This window comes from Anolis carolinensis, unplaced genomic scaffold, assembly GCF_035594765.1.
Source record: "Anolis carolinensis isolate JA03-04 unplaced genomic scaffold, rAnoCar3.1.pri scaffold_15, whole genome shotgun sequence".
NCBI lineage: Eukaryota > Metazoa > Chordata > Lepidosauria > Squamata > Dactyloidae > Anolis > Anolis carolinensis.
This window is the reverse complement of record NW_026943826.1, coordinates 5,824,601-5,845,348: the sequence shown is the minus strand read 5'-3', so window position 1 is coordinate 5,845,348 and position 20,748 is coordinate 5,824,601. Positions and strand designations below refer to the sequence as shown.

The window sequence follows — 20,748 nt, the reverse complement described above, 5'->3', positions numbered from 1 at the left end:
TGCCATATATTCCAGTTTAAAGCAGATAATATGGGATTTTATTTAGCTGTGTGGAAGGGGCCTCAGCTTCGTGGAGTTTAAAGTTTTCTCTTTCAGCCCTAGTTCATCAGGCTAACTAATCTACTGTGCTGCTTTTCATTATACCAGGTATAGTGAGAAGATGTTGTGTTTACTCAGCTCTTGCCCATGGATTAAGTTGCAGTTTTTGCCAGATGAGACAGCAATATAACACATGATACTACGGTTACATTGCTATGGTTGTACATTTCGCTGCTATGGTAGCGAGGTGCTCTTGAAAATGCTTCCTGTCTTACTAATAGGATTTCCTGTGTCTTACTCAGACCTTGTGCATTGTTTATATGAGCCTTTCCTGACCTGTCACGTTCCAAATGTGCTAAACCATATCACCTAACTTGCCTAACCCGCATAGCCAGTGGCCATAGTTTCCACTTTTAAAACTTGCATATTTTTGAAGTCACAAACCATGTACATGTTCTCTGTCAGCACATGGTGATACTTCTGTGTTGCTTTATTCCCTTTTTTATTTTCCTCTTATTAAAGATACAATGTGAATCATTCTAATACTAGGTTGTTGTGAGTTTTCCAGGCTGTATGCCCATGTTCTTCTGGAACATAGCCATACTGCTCGGAAAACTCACAACAACCCAGTGATTCCGGCCATGAAAGCCTTCGCCAACACATACTAATCATACTAATAATAAAAAATTGATCTCTGGAATATATTTCCATAAAGAGCTGAGCATAATTTGAAAGGTTGATTTCTCATTTGGGGTTAATAGAATGACCATATAGATATGATGAGCCCCCAGTGGAGCAGCGTGTTAAAGTGCTGAGCTGCTGAACTTACATACTGAAATATCACAGGTTCGAATCTGGGGATCGGAGGGAACACCCGCTTTTAGCCCCAGCTTCTGCCAACCTAGCAGTTTGAAAACATGCAAATGTGAGTAGATCAATAGGTACCGCTCCGGTGGGAAGGTAATGGCGCTCCATGCAGTCATGCTGGCCACATGACCTTGGAGGTGTCTACGAACAACGCCAGCTCTTCGGCTTAGAAATGGAGATGAGCACCAACTCCTAGAGTCGGACATGACTGGAGTTAATGTCAGGGGAAAACCTTAAAAGAGATGCAAAGGCAAGAGGCCACTATAACCAGGAATGTAATCTTATAATATAAACTATAAGACAGTATTTCCTATATATGCTATAGTCATAGAACATTCAATATACAGACAAGGATTTTAGAGATTCAAAATATACTAAATGCTTCAAAATACACATCTCTAAACCAAAATATAAACAATGTGTTACAGACATACATTCACAGAAAGCAGAACTCTTATATTAAAGGTTTGTGAGTCCAATGACAATCAGAGTTCATGTTCCACATGGAAGACTGTATAAATCACTAATTGTAAATCCAACCTATATGTTAATAAAAATTTTTTTTAAAAAAATGTTCTAAATAAATCCAAGGTTTGTCACCATCCACGACTGGTTTCGACTGTGTAGTCTTCCTCATGAACTCTGGTTGTCATTGGACTCACAAACCCTTAATATAAGAGTTCTGCTTTCTATTAATGTATGTGTGTTTGTAACACATTGATTATATTTTGGTTTAGAGATGTGTATTTTGAAGCATTTAGTATATTTTGAATCTCTATAATCCTTGTCTGTATATTGAATGTTCTATGACTATAGTATATATAAGAAATACTGTCTTATACAGTAGAGTCTCACTTATCCAAGCTAAACGGGCCAGCAGAATGTTGGATAAGCAAATATGTTGGATAATAAGGAGAGATTAAGGAAAAGCCTATTAAACATCAAATTAGGTTATGATTTTACAAATTAAGTACCAAAATATGTTATACAACAAATTTGACAGAAAAGGTAGTTCAATACGCAGTAATGCTATGTAGTAATTACTGTATTTATGAATTTAGCACCAAAATATTATGATATATTGAAAACATTGACTACAAAAATGCGTTGGATAATCCAGAACGTTGGATAAGTGAGTGTTGGATAAGTGATATGTGTGTGTGTGTGTGTGTGTGTGTGTGTGTGTGTGTGTGTGTATATATATATATATATATATATATATATATATATATATAGCATTTATTCTGTAATGGTATCTGTTTTATATGAGCTGTTGTTTTGTAGATTGTTTTATATGAATTGTTGTTTTTATATTGTTTTTAGGCATTGAATTTTTGCCTATTTACTGTAAGCCGCTTTGAGTCTCCTCGGAGAGAAAGGCGGGGTAAAAGTGATGTAAATAAATAAATATATAGGAAATACTGTCTTATAGTTTATGTTATTAGATTACATTCCAGGGGAAAACCTTTACCTTATAGATATGTTTCCAATATCAGGTTAATGTTCCTGGATATCCAAATGATTAGTACCAATTCTAGGTTAGTGACAATTATATTTTGTCTAATTTGCATGTTATCTGGCAAATCAGAAACAGAAGAAAGGACATTAAGAAGAGACAAAAAGGATAGTCTGAACAAGTGAACAAATTCTAAGCCACAAATAAATTGTGACTTCTGATTGAAGATTGTAGCTGATAAATAAATAATAGTTAATTGGGTTTGGACATTAAAAAATACAGTAGCAGAAAACTCAGTAAACCATAACCTGCTTCACCATTATGTGTGGTCCTGGTCTAGATGGGCATCTGTCGGGGATTGTGCCAGGACTCTCTCTGTTTGGAGATGCTATAGCCATAATGTCTGAGATAATGCAGAATTCCAGTTCCAGAATTCTGGCCATCAATGGTTATGAAAGTTCGTTTGTAAAAAAAAAAAAAAAACCAAGATATTTCAGCACAAAAGAAATCTTTGTTTGATGGAATAACCTTCCAAAATGTATGAAAGGGGTTAGCCATGGCCTTTGTAGAACCTGGAGTTTTTAACCGGTTCATAAGTGATCTGCAGTCATGGGTGGATGGTGAAGTTGTGAGTTTTTCTGATGGTGCCAAAGGTAGAAAAACAAGGCTACTGAAATAGCTTTTGCAGAGATCTCTACATGCTTGGTAAATATACAGTATTTCAGTTAGTGATTCCCAAACTCTAATCCTCCAGGTGTTTTGGGCTTCAGTTTAGATATCCTATTGCCCAGGGGTCCCCAAACTTTTTAAGTGGAGGGCCGGTTCATGGCCACTCAGACTGTTGAGGGGCTGAATTATCATTTGAAAAAAAAGACAAAGAAATTCCTATGCACACTGCACATGTCTTATTTGTAGTGCAACCCCCCCAACAACATCATTTATTTATTTATTTATTTACTACATTTATACCCCACCCTCTCTCACCCTGAAGGGGACTAAGAGCAGCTTACAAGTTATATGTACATACAATATATTATCTTATTAGCATAACACAACATTAGCATCATATATTACTATATTGTACTATACCACTGTACTGTAATATTAGTAATATTACATTTAATATATAATATGCAATTAACACACTGAGCTGCTGAACTTGCAGACCGAAAGGTCCCAGGTTCAAATCCCGGGAGCGGAGTGAGCGCCTGCTGTTAAGCTCCAGCTTCTGCCAACCTTGCAATTCAAAATGTGAGTAGATCAATAGGTACCGCTCCGGCGGGAAGGTAACGGCGTTCCATGTAGTCATGCCCATGGCCACATGACCTTGGAGGTGTCTACAGACAACGCCGGCTCTTTGACTTAGAAATGGAGATGAGCACCAACCCCCAGAGTCGGACACGAATGGACTTAACGTCAGGGGAGAACCTTTACATTTACCTTTACCTATGCAATTAATATTATTATATTACACAATATTATTATATTTTATTATTATTATTATTAGCCACCCTGAGTCCCCTATTGGGTGAGAAGGGAGGGGTAGAAATACTGTAATAAATAAATAAATAAATATTATATTGTATTACATTATAAGATTATTATCAATATTATATGTATACACAATATATTATATTATTAGGATTGCACAGTATTAGTAAATTAAAGAACAATACAATCTATATATATAAAAGGGTAATGAAATTTCGGCCTAGGACAAAACAACAAAACTACACAACCCAGAAACACTAAACTTGGCAGCACAATCCCTCATCCATGCCTCTACGTTCATACAACAAAAAATACAAATAAAATCCTAATTAGAGGGAGAGGAATAATTGCTTTCATCCAATTGCTGCCAGTTAAAAGGCTAAGCTCTGCCCACTTGGTCTCCTAGCAACCCACTCAGCCCAGGGGACAGGCAGAGTTAGGCCTCACTTAGGCCTATTCCCCACTTCCTATAAAATACAGATTATCAGATTTGAACTGGATTATATGGCAAGGTAGACTCAAGGCCGTTCCACACAGCTATATAACCCATTTATAATATTATATTATCTGCTTTGAACTGGGTTATCTTGACTCCACACTGCCATATAATCCACTTCAGTGTGCAGTCGGAGACAACTGGACTTAATGTCAGGAGAAAACCTTTACCCTTTACCTTAACTACCACCAATTCCTCAATACTTTATTTCCCATACCACCATACTTCGCCACAGCAACACGTGGCCGGGCACAGCTAGTATTTAAAAATAAAAATAATTTTAACCAACATACTGTGTAAACCTATCAGGATTTCAATGGGAAGTGTGGGCCTGCTTCTGGCCAATGAGATAGTCAAGCTAAGTAGGATTGTTGTTGTTATGTCTTCAAGTCATTTTGGACTTTGGGCGAGCCTAAGTCTAAAACTGAGGGCGGGGGCCAGGTCAATGACCTTGGAGGGCCGCATCCGGCCCCCGGGCCTTAGTTTGGGGACCCCTGCTATTGCCTATAAGCTGACATCCTTATGCCAAGTCATTTGATATATTCCAAAACATTATGGTGATGTTGTTATGCAAGATTAACGTGATGATTTAGTAAGGCATGGATGTCGCAATAGGAAGGCACATGGCTTTGGAGTGCTCCTTACGTAGTTAGGAAAGGCAGGCTGGACTGTTCTTGGATATTCAGGGGAAAAGGCAATCCCTGCCTCAGGTAGTCTACACTTCCTGTATTTCCACACTAAGAAAAGGAGCTTGGCTTGCCTCTGCCTTCTTCTGGAACTGAGTATAAGATGCCTTAATCTGTCAACAGTGATTTTATCTTCACGTGTTCCTTGGAATACTAGTTGCTGGGGACCACAGGTGAAAAGAACATGATGTTCTGGCACATTGTCCTATTTCTGGAACTGGTTCACCGCTGTGTGAACAAAATGGTCTTTGATCTGGTCCACTGGTGCACTACTGTAAGTTTTGAGCAAATTTGAAATGATGACTAAAGTCATATTCATCTTTTTTTTTTTAGTAGGGATGGTATGGTAGGAAAAATCAAATACATAAAATTGTATTTTTTGAGGGAACTGAAATGTGTAAAAGTTGTCCTTTCATGTCAAAGCCGCAGCTTGATCCATGGGAAGAGGTGTTTTAGGTTTTTGCCATCCGAGGAGATGGAGGCTAATTAAAACAGGAACTAGGGATTTTTTAAAATAAGTAGAATAACATTTTTCTTTTATAGATACAGTCACAGAATTACAGACTGGGGATATATACAGTAGAGTCTCACTAATCCAAGCTAAACGGGCCGGCAGAAGCTTGGATAAGCGAATATCTTGGATAATAAGGAGGGATTAAGAAGAAGTCTATTAAACATCAAATTAGGTTATGATTTTACAAATCAAGCACCAAAACATCATACATCATTATACAACAAATTTGACAGAAAAGGTAGTTCAATACGCAGTACTGTTGTATTGTAATTACTGTATTTATGAATTTAGCACCAAAATATCATGATATATTGGAAACATTGACTACAAAAAATGCGTTGGATAATCCAGAAGCTTGGATAAGCGAGGCTCGGATAAGTGAGACTCTCCTGTAACTTAACACAGTGTTGAAAATACTGAATAATTTTAAGAGATGAAGGCCTTGATTTTCTCCCTTCTTGAAGATTGCGATGACCACTAGATGCACAAATGACTCTTGGATTTAAATAATGTATTTAATGTCAGTACAGTAGAGTCTCACTTATCCAACATTCGCTTATCCAACGTTCTGGATTATCCAATGCATTTTTGTAGTCAATGTTTTCAATACATTGTGATATTTTAGTGCTAAATTCGTAAATACAGTAATTACTACATAGCATTACTGCCTATTGAACTACTTTTTCTGTCAAATTTGCTGTATAGCATGATGTTTTAGTGCTAAATTTGTAAAATCATAACCTAATTTGATGTTTAATAGACTTTTCCTTGATCCCTCCTTATTATCCAACATTCTTTCGACCCGTTTATGTTGGATAAGTGAGACTTTACTGTATTTAATTGTGGTTGTTCATGACATTTGAAGTTTGTGTGTGTGTGTCAGGTGTGACTTGAAAAACTGCAAGTCGCTTCTGGTGTGAGAGAGAATTGGCCGTCTGCAAGGACGTTGCCCAGGGGACGTCTGGATGTTTTACCATCCTGTGGGAGACTTGTCACATGTCCCTGCATGGGAAGCTGGAGCTGACAGATGGGAGCTCACCCCTCTCCCCAGATTCAAACCACCGACCTTGCGGTCAGGAGTCCTGCCGGCACAAGAGTTTAACCCATTGCACCACTGGGGGCAAATTATTCATTTGAAGTGAGTAAAGAATTCTCTTTAAAACATTTCAGTCATCACAAGAATGCTGAGTTTTTTTATTCACCAAAGCTTCCAGTTGTTTTTCCCCTTGGACAAAAAATTACTGTTGCTCCTTTGATGGCTTAAATTCCCTCAGATTTTATATTCCCCTCCCTGGCCATAGATCTTTTATATCTCATTCAATAAATCTATTCTTCCGTTCTTGTCACCTTCTGTGACATTCAGGGACTTGTGTTGAGGCCAAGTATGAGGTGGAGGGAAAAAGTACGAGTTACTGGCATTTTTAAATAAATAGAAAGATTGGTAGAGCAATTCCGGAATTCCACAAAGGGATGAGAGCCATTTTGTTGGCTTTGCTTAGGCTGGACTGAGCTGGTGAACGATTTTTGTGAGACGGCGTGTGTCTTGCAATGGGCCGAGGCATCTGCTACTATGGTTTATCAGTTACGCAGCTCAGCATCTGCTCTTGGCTTCCTACTGAAGCAGCCATAGTGACAGTAGCCTTCTGTTTATGGAGAAATGCCATTGCTAGACATTGGAAATAGGAGGAGGGAGAAGTGCAAGTGTTATGGAGGGAGGAGAGAAGGCTGCAAAGAAAGACTTGAGAACCTATAAAGACAAATAAAAGCTTCCCATGTAATTGCAAGCCATTAATTTATCTAAACAAATAGTGGAATAATACATGGGACTAATTCTCCAGGTCCCCCAACTATTTGATGTTAGTTTCCTGGCTCTTTTACTTCATTCTAAGAGAGCTTCTGATTTCAAAATATTTATATCCTGTCCTTAAGTGTTGTAGGTAAAGGTAAAGGTTTTCCCCTGACGTTAAGTCTAGTCATGTCTGATTTTTGGGGTTGGTGCTCATCTCCATATCTAAGCCGAAGAGCCGACATTGTCCGTAGACACCTCCAAGGTCATGTGGCCGGCATGACTGCACGGAGCGCCGTTACCTTCCCGCCGGAGCGGTACCTATTGATCTACTCACATTTGCATGTTTTCGAACTGCTAGGTTGGCAGTGTTGTAGTAGTAGTAATTTTATTGATTAGCCCTTAGGCCATATCACTATCAAAAAGGCTTGATAAAACATGCTTACACATCATATATAAACTTGAATAATACACTTACTGTATATACTCGGGTATAAGCCGACCCGAATATAATTTTACCACAAAAAACTGGAAAAACATTGACTCCAGTATAAGCCAAGGGTGGTCAATTTCAGAAATAAAAATAGATACCAATAAAATGACATTAATTGAGGCATCAGTAGGTTAAATGTTTTTGAATATTTACATAAAGCTCAAATTTAAGATAAGACTGTCCAACTCTGATTAAATCATTATTCTCATCTTCTTCAATGTAAATGAGCTTGTGTATCCTTTTAATAATAATAGAGTAAAATAATACATGTAATAATAATAATAATAATAATAATAATAAAAAATACAGGAAAATAATACAAGTAATAATAGAGTAAAATAATAAATGCAATAATAATAATAATATCAGAGTGAAAATAATAAATGTATTATTAATAACACTCACTTATCCAACGTTCTGTATTATCCAACGCATTTTTGTAGTCAATGTTTTCAATATATCATGATATTTTGGTCCTAAATTCGTAAATACAGTAATTACTACATAGCATTACTGCATATTGAACTACTTTTTCTGTCAAATTTGTTGTATAAGATGATGTTTTGGTGCTTAATTTGTAAAATCATAATCTATTTTGATGTTTAATAGGCTTTTTCTTAATCTCTCCTTATTATCCAACATATTCACTTATCCAACATTCTGCCGGCCCGTTTATGTTGGATAAGTTAGACTCTACTGTACCATATATTCTCGAGTATAAGCTGACCCAAATATAAGCCAACCAGGACCCTCACCCAAGTATAAGCCAAGGGGGGCTTTTTTAGTCTTAAAAAAGGGCTGAAAAACTAGGCTTATACTCAAGTATATACAGTATATCAATACAGTAAATAAATATAATAAAACTAGATAATATAGATACAGTAGAGTCTCACTTATCCAAGATTCGCTTATCCAACGTTCTGGATTATCCAACGCATTTTTGTAGTCAATGTTTTCAATATATCATGAGTCCCCTGTTGGGTGAGAAGGGCGGGATATAAATATTGTAATAAATAAAATATTGTAATATTTTGGTGCTAAATTCATAAATACAGTAATTACAACATAACATTACTGTGTATTGAACTACCTTTTCTGCCAAATTTGTTGTCTAACATGATGTTTTGGTGCTTAATTTGTAAAATTATAACCTAATTTGATGTTTAATAGGCTTTTCCTTAATGCCTCCTTATTATCCAACATATTCGCTTATCCAACATTCTGCCGGCCCGTTTATGTTGGATAAGTGAGACTCTACTGTACCATATATTCTCGAGTATAAGCTGACCCAAATAGGACCCTCACCCGAGTATAAGCCGAGGGGGGCTTTTTTAGTTTTAAAAAAGGGCTGAAAAACTAGGCTTATACTCAAGTATATGCAGTATATCAATACAGTAAATAAATATAATAAAACTAGATAATATAGATAATAAAATAATAATATAAATAATAAAACTAAATAATATTACGTTTCCGTATCACCCCTACAATTTGCCCTTACGTATTTTAACAACTCCTTTTGGTCCTGGTCACATAACATAAGGCTATCGATATCAGCTTAGACATCGGAATAGAAACAAATTGGAGATTTATAACTATGTCTTGAAAACCCAGATATCGCAAACAAACATCGGTTCAGAAAGAACTGTGTGCATATAATGAATGTGTCTTTGCTCATTTGTTTCCTATTTGCATTTCAGTGACCTTCTCAAAATGCTGTGTTATTTTAGTCCATTGCAGTTTCACAAGCAATGGATTTGGAGTTGGAGCTTAAAAGTTGTTAAAAGTTAATTATCTGGCATTGAGGTGTAATGACCATTTGGCAAAGGTGAATTCCTGGTTTGTATAAACAAGCTAGCAAAAAGGATCAGAGAAAGACTGAGGATAGTGTTCTGGGAATGCGGTTCAAGGCGATGGGGAGAACCTTGCCCCGCTTCTAATTATAGTTCCCCATCTGAGCAGAGGAATCAACACCATCCCAGTGATGTATATCAGCTTCCAAGAAAATGTCCTTTGGGAACTTCCTGGGAAAATAATTGAAGTTCAGGTGGGAAAGTGCTAGAATATGAGAGTTTGCTGACTTACCCTTGATGGCAAAGAGTGTCGCGTTTTCAGTAATTTCAAATGAAAGCATAGAAGAAGGAAAGTGCCACAAATGCCTTTAAAATGGGCCTGGTGAGTTACAATACATAGTTGGGAAGAATGCCACTTTCCAGGGATTGTTGGACTGTCGTCCTTGGCAGTGTAGTCAGTGCTGAGAGATGCTGGGAGTTGTAGCTTGGGAGGCCTACCTCAATGTATTGTGGGAATTGGGCCCAGTGTATCCAGAATATCGAACCACAAGACTGGAGACCTTTATTTATTTATCTATTTACAGTATTTATATTCCGCCCTTCTTTCTCACCTCGAAGGGGACTCAGAGCGGATCACATTACACATATAAGGCAAACATTCAATGCCTTAACATAGAACAAAGACAAGACAAACGCGGGGCTCCGAGCTGGCCTCGAACTCATGACCTCTTGGTCAGAGTGATTTGTTGCAGCTGGCAGCAGCATTGCTGCTCAACAGCCTGCGCCACAGCCCGGGCCCCTTTAGGAATTGTTGCCTTCCTATTCTTTGAAACACCCTTCAATATATAGAGGTAAGCCCTCCAAATATTGTCAGACTACAGATCCCAGCATCTGGTGTTGAAGTTAGATTACTACTGAAGGAGTCAGAAGAAGCTGAGTACAGTTACTGATTTTTTATTACTGTATATGCTTGAGTATAAGCCTAGTTTTTCAGACCTTTTTTAAAGACTGAAAAAGCCTCCCTCAGCTTATACTCGGGTGAGGGTCCTGGTTGGCTTATATTTGGGTCAGCTTATACTCGAGAATATATGGTACATTTATTATTTTTCTCTATCATTGTTGCTAATACAGTAGAGTCTCACTTATCCAAGCCTCGCTTATCCAAGCCTCTAGATTATCCAAGCCATTTTTGTAGTCATTGTTTTCAATATATCGTGATATTTTGGTGCTAAATTTGTAAATATAGTAATTACAACATAACATTACTACATATTAAACTACATTTTCTGACAAATTTGTTGTAGAACATGATGTTTTGGTGCTTAATTTGTAAAATCATAACCTAATTTGATGTTTAATAGGCTTTTCCTTAATCTCTCCTTATAATCCAACATATTCGCTTATCCAAGCTTCTGCCGGCCCGTTTAGCTTGGATAAGTGAGACTTTACTGTATTACATTTATTTTACTCTATTAATATTATTAATACATTTATTATTTCACTCTGATCTTATTATTACAGTAGAGTCTCACTTATCCAAGCCTCTGGATTATCCAAGCCATTTTTGTAGTCATTGTTTTCAATATATCGTGATATTTTGGTGCTAAATTTGTAAATATAGTAATTACAACATAACATTACTACATATTAAACTACATTTTCTGACAAATTTGTTGTAGAACATGATGTTTTGGTGCTTAATTTGTAAAATCATAACCTAATTTGATGTTTAATAGGCTTTTCCTTAATCTCTCCTTATAATCCAACATATTCGCTTATCCAAACTTCTGCCAGCCCGTTTATCTTGGATAAGTGAGACTCTATTGTATTACATTTATTTTACTCTATTAATATTATTAATACATTTATTATTTCACTCTGATCTTATTATTACATGTATTATTTTCCTGTATTTATTATTATTATTACTTTTATTATTATTATTACATGTATTATTTTACTCTATTGTTATTAAAAGGATACATAAGCACATTTACATTGAAGAAGATGAGAATAATGATTTAATCAGAGCTGGACAGTCTTATCTTAAATTTGAGCTTGATGTAAATATTCAAAAACATTTAACCTACTGATGCCTCAATTAATGTAATTTTATTGGTATCTATTTTTATTTCTGAAATTTACCCCTCGGCTTATACTTGAGACAGTGTTTTCCCAGTTTTTTTTGGTGGTAAAATTTGGTGCCTCGGTTTATATTCGTGTCAGCTTATACTCGAGTATATATGGTAAGTGTTTTTAATTTTTTTTCATTTTCTAAGTAGTTACCCTGACTGTTTGTGTTTGACTTGACTTGATATCTTAATATTGCTTTGCTTCTCCTGATTCAGTGCAGGTCCTAAAACTCACAGAACCGATGGGTTTGACTCCTGGGTTTGTTTGGTTGTTTTCCAGATCCGGCGACGGCGCCTTGCTCGGCTTGCTGGCGGGCCGTCTTCCCAGCCCACCACCCCACTGACGTCTCCGCAGAGAGAGAACCCGCCGGGGCCACCCGTAGCCGCCCCACCCCCTGTGGCGCCCCAGAGCCTTGGGCTGAATGTCCACCCCATGACCCCCGCTACCTCGCCCATTGGTGCATCAGGTAGGAAATAAAATCAGCTGTAGAAAAATGTTTAAAACAGGACTAGAACAATCCCAAATACATGGTTCTTGAATGGATATACAGAATGTCTTTTGTCTTGAGCATGGAGTAGCATTTATGCACGCCTGTGTTTATTTAAAAATGGCTTGGATTCCCATTGGTGCCTGGGAATATCATTTAGTTAATTAGTAACACTATCTATCTATATATATAAAAGAGTGATGGAATCACGGCAGCGGACAAAACACCCCACAATCTCAAAAATTGATAGCACAACCCCTCATCCACGCCTCTGGGTTGATACAACAAAAAGAAAAGAAAAATAAAGTCCTAATTAGAGGGAGAGGAATAATTGTTTTTATCCAATTGCTGCCAGTTAGAAGGCTAAGCTCCGCCCACTTGGTCTCCTAGCAACCTACTCAGCCCAGGGGACAGGCAGAGTTAGGCCTCACTTAGGCCTCTTCCACACTGCCTATAAAATACAGATTATCAGATTTGAATTGGATTATATGGCAGTGTAGACTCAAAGCCCTTCCACACAGCTATATAACCCATTTATAATCTTATATTATCTGCTTTGAACTGGATTATCTTGACTTCACACTGCCATATAATCCACTTCAGTGTGCATTTTATACAGCTGTGTAAAAGGGGCCTCATATAATCCAGTTCTAAGCAGATAATATAAGATTATAAAGATACAGTAGAGTCTCACTTATCCAACATAAACAGGCCGGCACCTTTAATAAATAATAATAATAATAAACTTTATTTATACTCCGCCACCATCTCCCCAACGGGGACTCGGAGCGGCTTACATGGGGCCATGCCCAGAACAATACACCATAACAAAATATAATAGAACAACAAATCATAGCACATTAAACAACACAGTAAAAGAAAATATACACCTTTACCCCTTACCTTAACTACCACCTCAGTACTTTATTTCCCATACCACCATACTTCGCCACAGCAACGCGTCCCCGGGAACAGCTAGTCTATTATAAAAACCAGTCTTTGATTTCGTCTTCTACGCATGCTCCCATTAGAAAATACACAAGGATGTGGGTGTCAGGACCCAGGCTGCAGAGCACCAATAACCATGCGCAGAGACCAGATTCTATCTAATATCTTTATTAAAGAAATATATAAAGTCAATAAAAACAAGTGTAGAATATAGTTCAGAAGCAGACCTTTCAGGAAAGGCCAAATATAGTCCAGGAAAATATTGTCCAATATAAGATATTAGAGTCCAAAGTTATAATCCATTAACCGAAACACACACTTTGCCAAGCAATAGTGTGGGGAGATGACAAGGTCTTTTAGTCCATTGAAGCTTGACAACAAGGCTGGATCATGAGCTTGATTCTTGGCTGGATCAAAGACTTGAAACGTGGCAACTTGAAGCATGAAACAAGGTCCGTGGCAAAACGTGAGACAAGGCAAGACTTGGAACTAGATCCGGGAAGCAGGGAACAAGGAATACACGATCTCTCTCTCAGGTTGATCAATTGACTCCGCAAGGTTCCCCTTGCGGCAAAACCCCTATATAGGGTCTTGTTTTCCCGCCAACAGAACACTTTCCCTGGAGAACAAGAAGTGAAACCCAACTCTGTCCAGATGCATGACTCCTTAGAATTTCCCAAGGGAAGCAGACTTAATCAGCTAGTTGTTTGGCAGCGATTCTGAGACTCCGGCGATTAGCCTCCCTGACTCCTCTATCTCTATTATAATTGTCCTTTCGGGAAAACGGGGGAGAATTCTGCCCAAAGCTTGTTTGGGTAACTTCCTGAGGACAAACATCCTCCAGGTGGAGAGGCTCCGTTTCAAACTGAACCGGTGGAAATCCCATGTTTTCCTCCTCGTCTGCCTCAATAGCACTAGGAACGGGACTACAAGGCCCATGAGACATCACAGTGGGTGAACTACAATTCCCAGAATTCTGGTTCAGTTCTCCCCAAACCAGGCCTGTATGCACAGTTGGCTATGTTCAGTCTGTGTGCCAGGTTTGTTCCAGATCTGTCATCAGCTGTGTTCAGTGGTCTCTGGATATTGGGGAACTACATCTCCCAGATGTCAAGGACAATCACTCCCAAACCCCACTTGTATGCATAGTTGGCAATGTTGGGTCTGTGTGCCGTTAGTTCCAGGCCTATTGTTGGTAGGGTTCAGAGTCCTCTTAGATTTCTGGTGAACTGTACATCCCAGTCCCTACACTAAATCATGGTGAATTATCCTCAAACCTCTCTCTCTAGTATGTTCAGTTGCTGGGTGACATAGGAAAGAGTTATGGGAGAGGCAGTGGGCGGGGTCATGCAAATTCCACACAAGTGGAGAGAGAAAGGAACACTGGGATGTGGCGCTCGCTGTAACCTGCAATGTCAGTGGAGGGAGGGCTTTGGTGGTTCCTCAGCACTGTGAAAAAGCAGTTTGTGAAGGTGGCAGGCTGTCTGTGTAAGCGGACACTTCTGCCACATATACACATACAGATTTTCACTTTTATTATGTGTATAGACTAGTGTATATACCCGACGTTGTCTGTGGTTGCATTTTCTTTGTGGACCTTGCTTTGCTTCCTCCATTTTCCTTAAATCCTTCACCCTTCCTCTCTCCTTCCTGTGTTTTGCCTTCATGTTGTAGCATTCTCTTGTGTTATTATTATTATATTATTATGACACAGCAAACAAGATAGACATGCTGGATTTTGTATCACAAAATCACAAGTCGAACACTTCCCAAGTGTCTAGGACTGTGTGATGTATTTTCGGATGATGCGCGCAGATCCCAGCAGGGTGGCCTTTTGCAACTGGCAGATCGTAATTTTGTCAATGTCTATTGTTTCCAAATGCCGGCTGAGATCTTTTGGCACGGCACTCAGAGTCGTTACAGCAGCTGAGGATATGATCAATGGTTTCGTCGGTTTCCTTGCACAGTCTGCATTTTGGGTCATCAGCAGATTTTTCGATCTTGGCCTGAATTGCCTTTGTCCTGATGTCTTGCTCCTGGGCTGCAAGGATCAGGCCTTCTGTCTCCTTCTTCAGGGTCCCATTCGTGAGCCAGAGCCAGGTCTTCTCCTTATCAGTTTTTCCTTCAATTTTGTCAAGGAACTTTCCATGCAATGTTTTGTTGTGCCAGCTGTCAGCTCTAGTTTGTAGTGCGGTTTTCTTGTACTGGTTTTTTGTCTGCTGTGCTTTGAGGAGTTTCTGATTTTTGACTTCAATCAAAGCAGGTTCTTCACTTTGCTTTACATATTCTGCCAGGGCATGTTCTTCTTCTTCTTCTTCTTCTTCTTCTTCTTCTTCTTCTTCTTCTTCTTCTTCTTCTTCTTCTTCTTCTTATCATCATCATTTATATCCCACTTACTCTCTCCATAAGGAGACTCAAAGTAGCTAACATTAAAAACATTACAATATAATTTAAAATATACAAATATGCAAATATTAAAACAGTATTAAGCATTAGTAATAAAACTAAGATACAAGCATATTTATTTATTCTGAAGATAGAATTATTATGGCAGTTATCAGACTAGTTTGCTTTAAGGTTTACGATTGCCACTACTTACCCCTCTTGCAAAAGATACAATCACATCAATGGAGAATATTTAGAAAATGAAATCAGATAATATATTATATCCTACTTCTGTAGGATATCTGTATCCTGTATCTTCTGCTGTGTGTGGGAAGGATATGCAGAAGAAAAATATATTCTGTCTTTTTGTTGTCTTTTCCAAAGGTGTCGCCCACCGAAGCCAGAGCAGTGAAGGCGTCAGTTCTCTCAGTAGTTCTCCATCAAACAGCCTTGAAACACAGTCTCAGTCTCTCTCCCGGTCGCAAAGCATGGACATTGACAGCGTATCTTGCGAGAAAAGGTAAACAGAACTCTTTCTGGTCTCTGGTTCAAAGCAAGAGGTAAACTTGTTAGTTGTATATTATGAATACAAGTTTGGACTTTTGATTCTGTGTATAACTTGTTGAGTAGAGAGAAAAATTTATCTGTCTCCACTATTTCTTTAAGACTCATGGGCTATTTGTGGGCCCCTGGTGGCACAGTGTGTTAAAGCCCTGAGCTGCTGAAATTGCGGACCAAAAGGTCCCAGGTTCAAATCCCGGGAGCGGAATGAGCGCCCGCTGTTAGCCCCAGCTCCTGCCAACCTAGCAGTTCGAAAACATGCAAATGTGAGTAGAGCAATAGGTACTGCTTCGGCAGGAAGGTAACGGCGCTCCATGCCGGCCACATGACCTTGGAGATGTCTATGGACAACGCCGGCTCTTCGGCTTAGATGAACACCAACCCCCAGAGTCGGTCACGGCTGGACTTAACGTCAGGAGAAACCTTTATCTTTTTAATGGGCTTATTTAATCTGTCTTTATGATTCATTTTAGAGGAAGAGAATTAAGAAAGTGAGCAATTTGTATAAGACAACCCCTTGAAAGTGTCCAGAGATTCTCTATTGTATTTTTCACAGTATGTCCCAGGTGGATGTAGATTCGGGAATCGAAAACATGGAGGTCGATGAGAATGACCGAAGAGAGAAAAGGAGCCTTACTGATAAGGTGGGTGAGATAAATTAGAATATGTATATGGTAGAAGGAGTGTTAAATTATATTGACCAAAGTGTGTTTGTATATATTTATTTATACATTTCACCTGTTGATATTTTTAAAAAGCACATAGGGTTTTGGGTCATGCCAGCCACATGACCTTAGAGGCGTCTATGGACAATGCCGGCTCTTTGGCTGAGAAATAGAGATGAGCACCAACCCCCAGAGTTGGACACAATTAGTCTTAATGTCAGGGGAAAATCCTTAACTAGTTTCCCCGCAAAATACACCATCAGCCTTATAAACGCACACATTTCCAAGGCAAGATTTCCAGAATTCCCAGAATCCTGGGCCAATCCTCTCTAAACCAGGCCTGTGTGCATTTGGATATGTAACTGTGTCCAATTTAATATAATTGTTTTGGCTCTGTTCCAATGATGTTGTTTTATTTGTTTACTATGTTTAAGTTATAATAATAATAATACTTTATTTATATACCGCCACCATCTCCCCGAGGTAACTCAGGGCAGCGGGGTAGAGCCCGATGACGTAATTGCACAAAATAAACAACAACATAAACACAAGTTGTTGTATGATGTTTCTGACAATTGAATGTTTTTGTACACTTGTTGGAAGTTATAATAATAATAATACTTTATTTATATGCCGCCACCATCTCCCCGCGGTGACTCAGGCCAGCTTACATCGGGTGGAGCCCGACGACATAATTGCACAAAATAAACAACAACATAAACACAAGTTGTTGTATGATGTTTCCGACAATTGAATGTTTTTGTACACTTGTTGGAAGTTATAATAATAATAATACTTTATTTATATGCCGCCACCATCTCCCCGCGGTGGCTCAGGGCAGCTTACATCGGGCAGAGCCCAATGACATAATTGCACAAAATAAACAACAATGTAAACACAAATTGTTGTATGATGTTTCTGACAATTGAATGTTTTTGTACACTTGTTGGAAATCGCCCTGAGTCCTCTTAAGGAAATGGAGCAGTATATAAATAAAGTTATTATTATTATTATTATTAGATGCTAATATTGGGAATCGTAAAATGAATAATTTGTAGTTTGAAGAGGAAAAATATTTTGGTTGCATCTCTAGCCCAATGCAAATGATTTCCCCTACTTTTGGTCTTATATCTATGCACTGTCTTAAAAGAAATAGTTAAACGACTACGGCTGGATCTACACTACCCTATATTCCAGGATCTGATCCCAGATTATCTGCTTTGAACTGGATTATATGCATCTACACTGCCAGATAAACAGATAATCTGGGAGCAGATATGGGATATATAGATCCAGCCTTAGAAACCCAGTAGTAAATGTCAGTCTCCCCCATTATTGGTGAGCTGTACCTCCAAGGGATGATGGGCTTTGCAGTGCATAATACTTAGGTTGGATTTGGGTGGACAAAGCAAACAATTCAATCGTTTCCCTCTACTTTTTCCTGCGTTAAAGGAACCTCCTTCGGGATCTGAAATCTCGGAGGAACAAGCCTTACAGCTCGTCTGCAAGATCTTCCGGGTCTCTTGGAAGGACAGGGACAGAGACGTCATTTTCCTCACTTCGCTTTCGGAGCAGTTTAAGCAGAACCCAAAAGATGGTAAGAAACCCAAGCACTGTGGGCTGAGAAAGTGAGCTGAATATAGAAAAAGAGCCTTTACAGAGCAACCCATAGGCCTTGATTGTGGAACGCTTCAAACAACTATGCCACAAATAAGGTTGCTGTGAGTTTTTTGGGCTCAGAAGCATTCTCTCCTGATGTTTCACCTACGTCTGTGGCAGGCATCTTCAGAGGTTGTGAGGTCTGTTGGAAATGAGGCAAGTGGGGTTTATATGACCTGTACAAAGATTTATTGGGATTCTGGATGAATTGATTCTAATCTTGGACATGCTTAAAATTTTATATAATGTGACTAGCTGTGCCCGGCCACGCATTGCTGTGGCGAAGTATGGTGGTATGGGAAATAAAAGTATTGAGGAATTGGTGGTAGTTACGGTAAAGGGTAAAGGTTTTCCCCTGACATTAAGTCCATTATAAATGGGTTATATAGCTGTGTGGAAGGGCCTTGAGTCTACACTGCCATATAATCCAGTGCAAATTAGATAATCTGTGGAAGAGGCCTAAGTGAGGCCTAACTCTGCCTGTCCCCTGGGCTGAGTGGGTTGTTAGGAGACCAAGTGGGTGGAGCTTAGCCTTCTAACTGGCAGCAATTGGATAAAAACAATTATTCCTCTCCCTCTAATTAGGACTTTATTTTTCTTTTCTTTTTGTTGTATGAAGGTAGAGGCATGGATGAGGGGTTGTGCTGCCAAGTTTAGTGTTTCTGCAATGTGTAGTTTTGTTGTTTTGTCCTAGGCCGAAATTTCATTACCCTTTTATATAGATAGATTTTATTTTGCAATGGTATCTGTTTTATATGAATGGTTGTTTTTACATTGTTTTTGTTAATGTGGGATTTGTATCGCCATGACAGAAACTGAAAATCTAAAAAACAGAACCAAGCATATAGTGGTTAGATATCCTATAGTAAAGCAAATGATTGATGATAATATGGAGAAGTTACAATATTGTCCTACCGAGTCCAATGTGGCAGATATTCTGACAAAGCCTTTGCCAATCCACAAACATGTAGAATTAAGAAAACAATTGAATGTAATGAATGTACAATAAATTGATTCATATGTGCTTAGATGATGTATATATTTAGGAAGACAAAATTACATTTAAAGAGGGGGAATTGTTAATGTGGGATTTGTGTATTGATAGGGTTTGAAATGAAATTTGTGTCTTCCCAGTATTGCATACTGATTGCATCATCCAGAGTGTACTATAGTCTGTAAAGAGTTAATTACTGAGAAGCTGTGATGACCTTGATGTGTGGCTGGAACTGGGGAGTGTCCAGACACAAGTGTGTATGCATTACTGATTGCATCAGTTCTGTTTCTGTCTGCCTAGAGTGAGAGTCCTGTGTTTGTCTGCAAGTCTCTTTGTCTTGATTATTGCTGCTTACAGTAAAACTTGTATATAGTTTTACCAAAGTCTCTGGATGTCACTTTGTTCTGCATTCCACTGAATCCAACTACTGCTGCGCTGCATTGAATTTTTTCCTATTCAATGTAAGCCGCTTTGAGTCCCCTCAGGGAGAAAGGCGGGGTAAAAGTGATGTAAATAAATAAATAAATGTATCTGTAGAAGTTCAAGGCGAATATGGTAAATATCTCAAAACATTTAACCTACTGATGCCTCAATATAATTTTATTGGTATCTTTACTTTGAAATTTACCAGTAGCTGCTGCTTTTCCCACCCTAGGCTTATACTCAAGTCAGTAAGTTTTCCCAGTTGTTTTGGTAAAATTAGGTCCCTCGGCTTATAGTCAGGTCAGCGTATACTTGAGTATATGCGGTAATTAAATGTTCACCTCCTTTGTTTCTCCATAATGCAGCTTTCCAGGTCCCAAATTTCTTTTCAAGGTCTTCAAGGTTCGATCTTGTGGGATTCGTTTCAGTTTGTGCAACCTGATGATGTGGACAAGATTCTTGGAGCGGTGAGGGTGACTACCTGTGCCCTAGATCCCTGCCCATCTTGGCTTTTAAACAGGCCAGTGGTGGGTTAGTTGATTGGTTTGTGGCAATAATTAATGCCTCTTTGGGGCAGGGCAAATTTCCATCTAGCCTAAAACAAGCAGTGGTAAGGCCTATTCTGAAGAAGGCCTCATTGGATCCGACCAATCCGTGTAACTACAGGCCAATCTCTAACCTACCGTTCTTGGGCAAGGTCTTGGAGCGGGTGGTTGCCTCTCAGCTCCAGGGATTCTTGGAAAATACAGATTTTCTGGACCAATCGCAGTCTGGCTTCAGGCCTGGGTTCAGTACCGAGATGGCTTTGGTCGCCTTGGTGGATGACCTCCGCAGGGAACTGGACAGGGGGAGTGTGACCCTGCTGGTTCTCT

At 38.8% G+C, this 20,748-nt stretch overlaps 1 protein-coding gene across 2 annotated transcripts in view; it reads left to right on the top strand.

The window, feature by feature from the left end:
• ube4b (ubiquitination factor E4B) overlaps window positions 1–20,748 on the top strand; it is a 73,596-nt gene that overhangs the window by 3,016 nt on the left and 49,832 nt on the right. For both annotated transcript variants that reach the window (XM_008122520.2, XM_008122521.3), the window contains exons 2-5: window positions 12,034–12,220; window positions 15,959–16,094; window positions 16,692–16,779; window positions 18,253–18,397. In XM_008122520.2, the coding sequence (XP_008120727.1) occupies window positions 12,034–12,220; window positions 15,959–16,094; window positions 16,692–16,779; window positions 18,253–18,397 (556 nt within the window). The remainder of the gene's footprint in view (window positions 1–12,033; window positions 12,221–15,958; window positions 16,095–16,691; window positions 16,780–18,252; window positions 18,398–20,748) is intronic.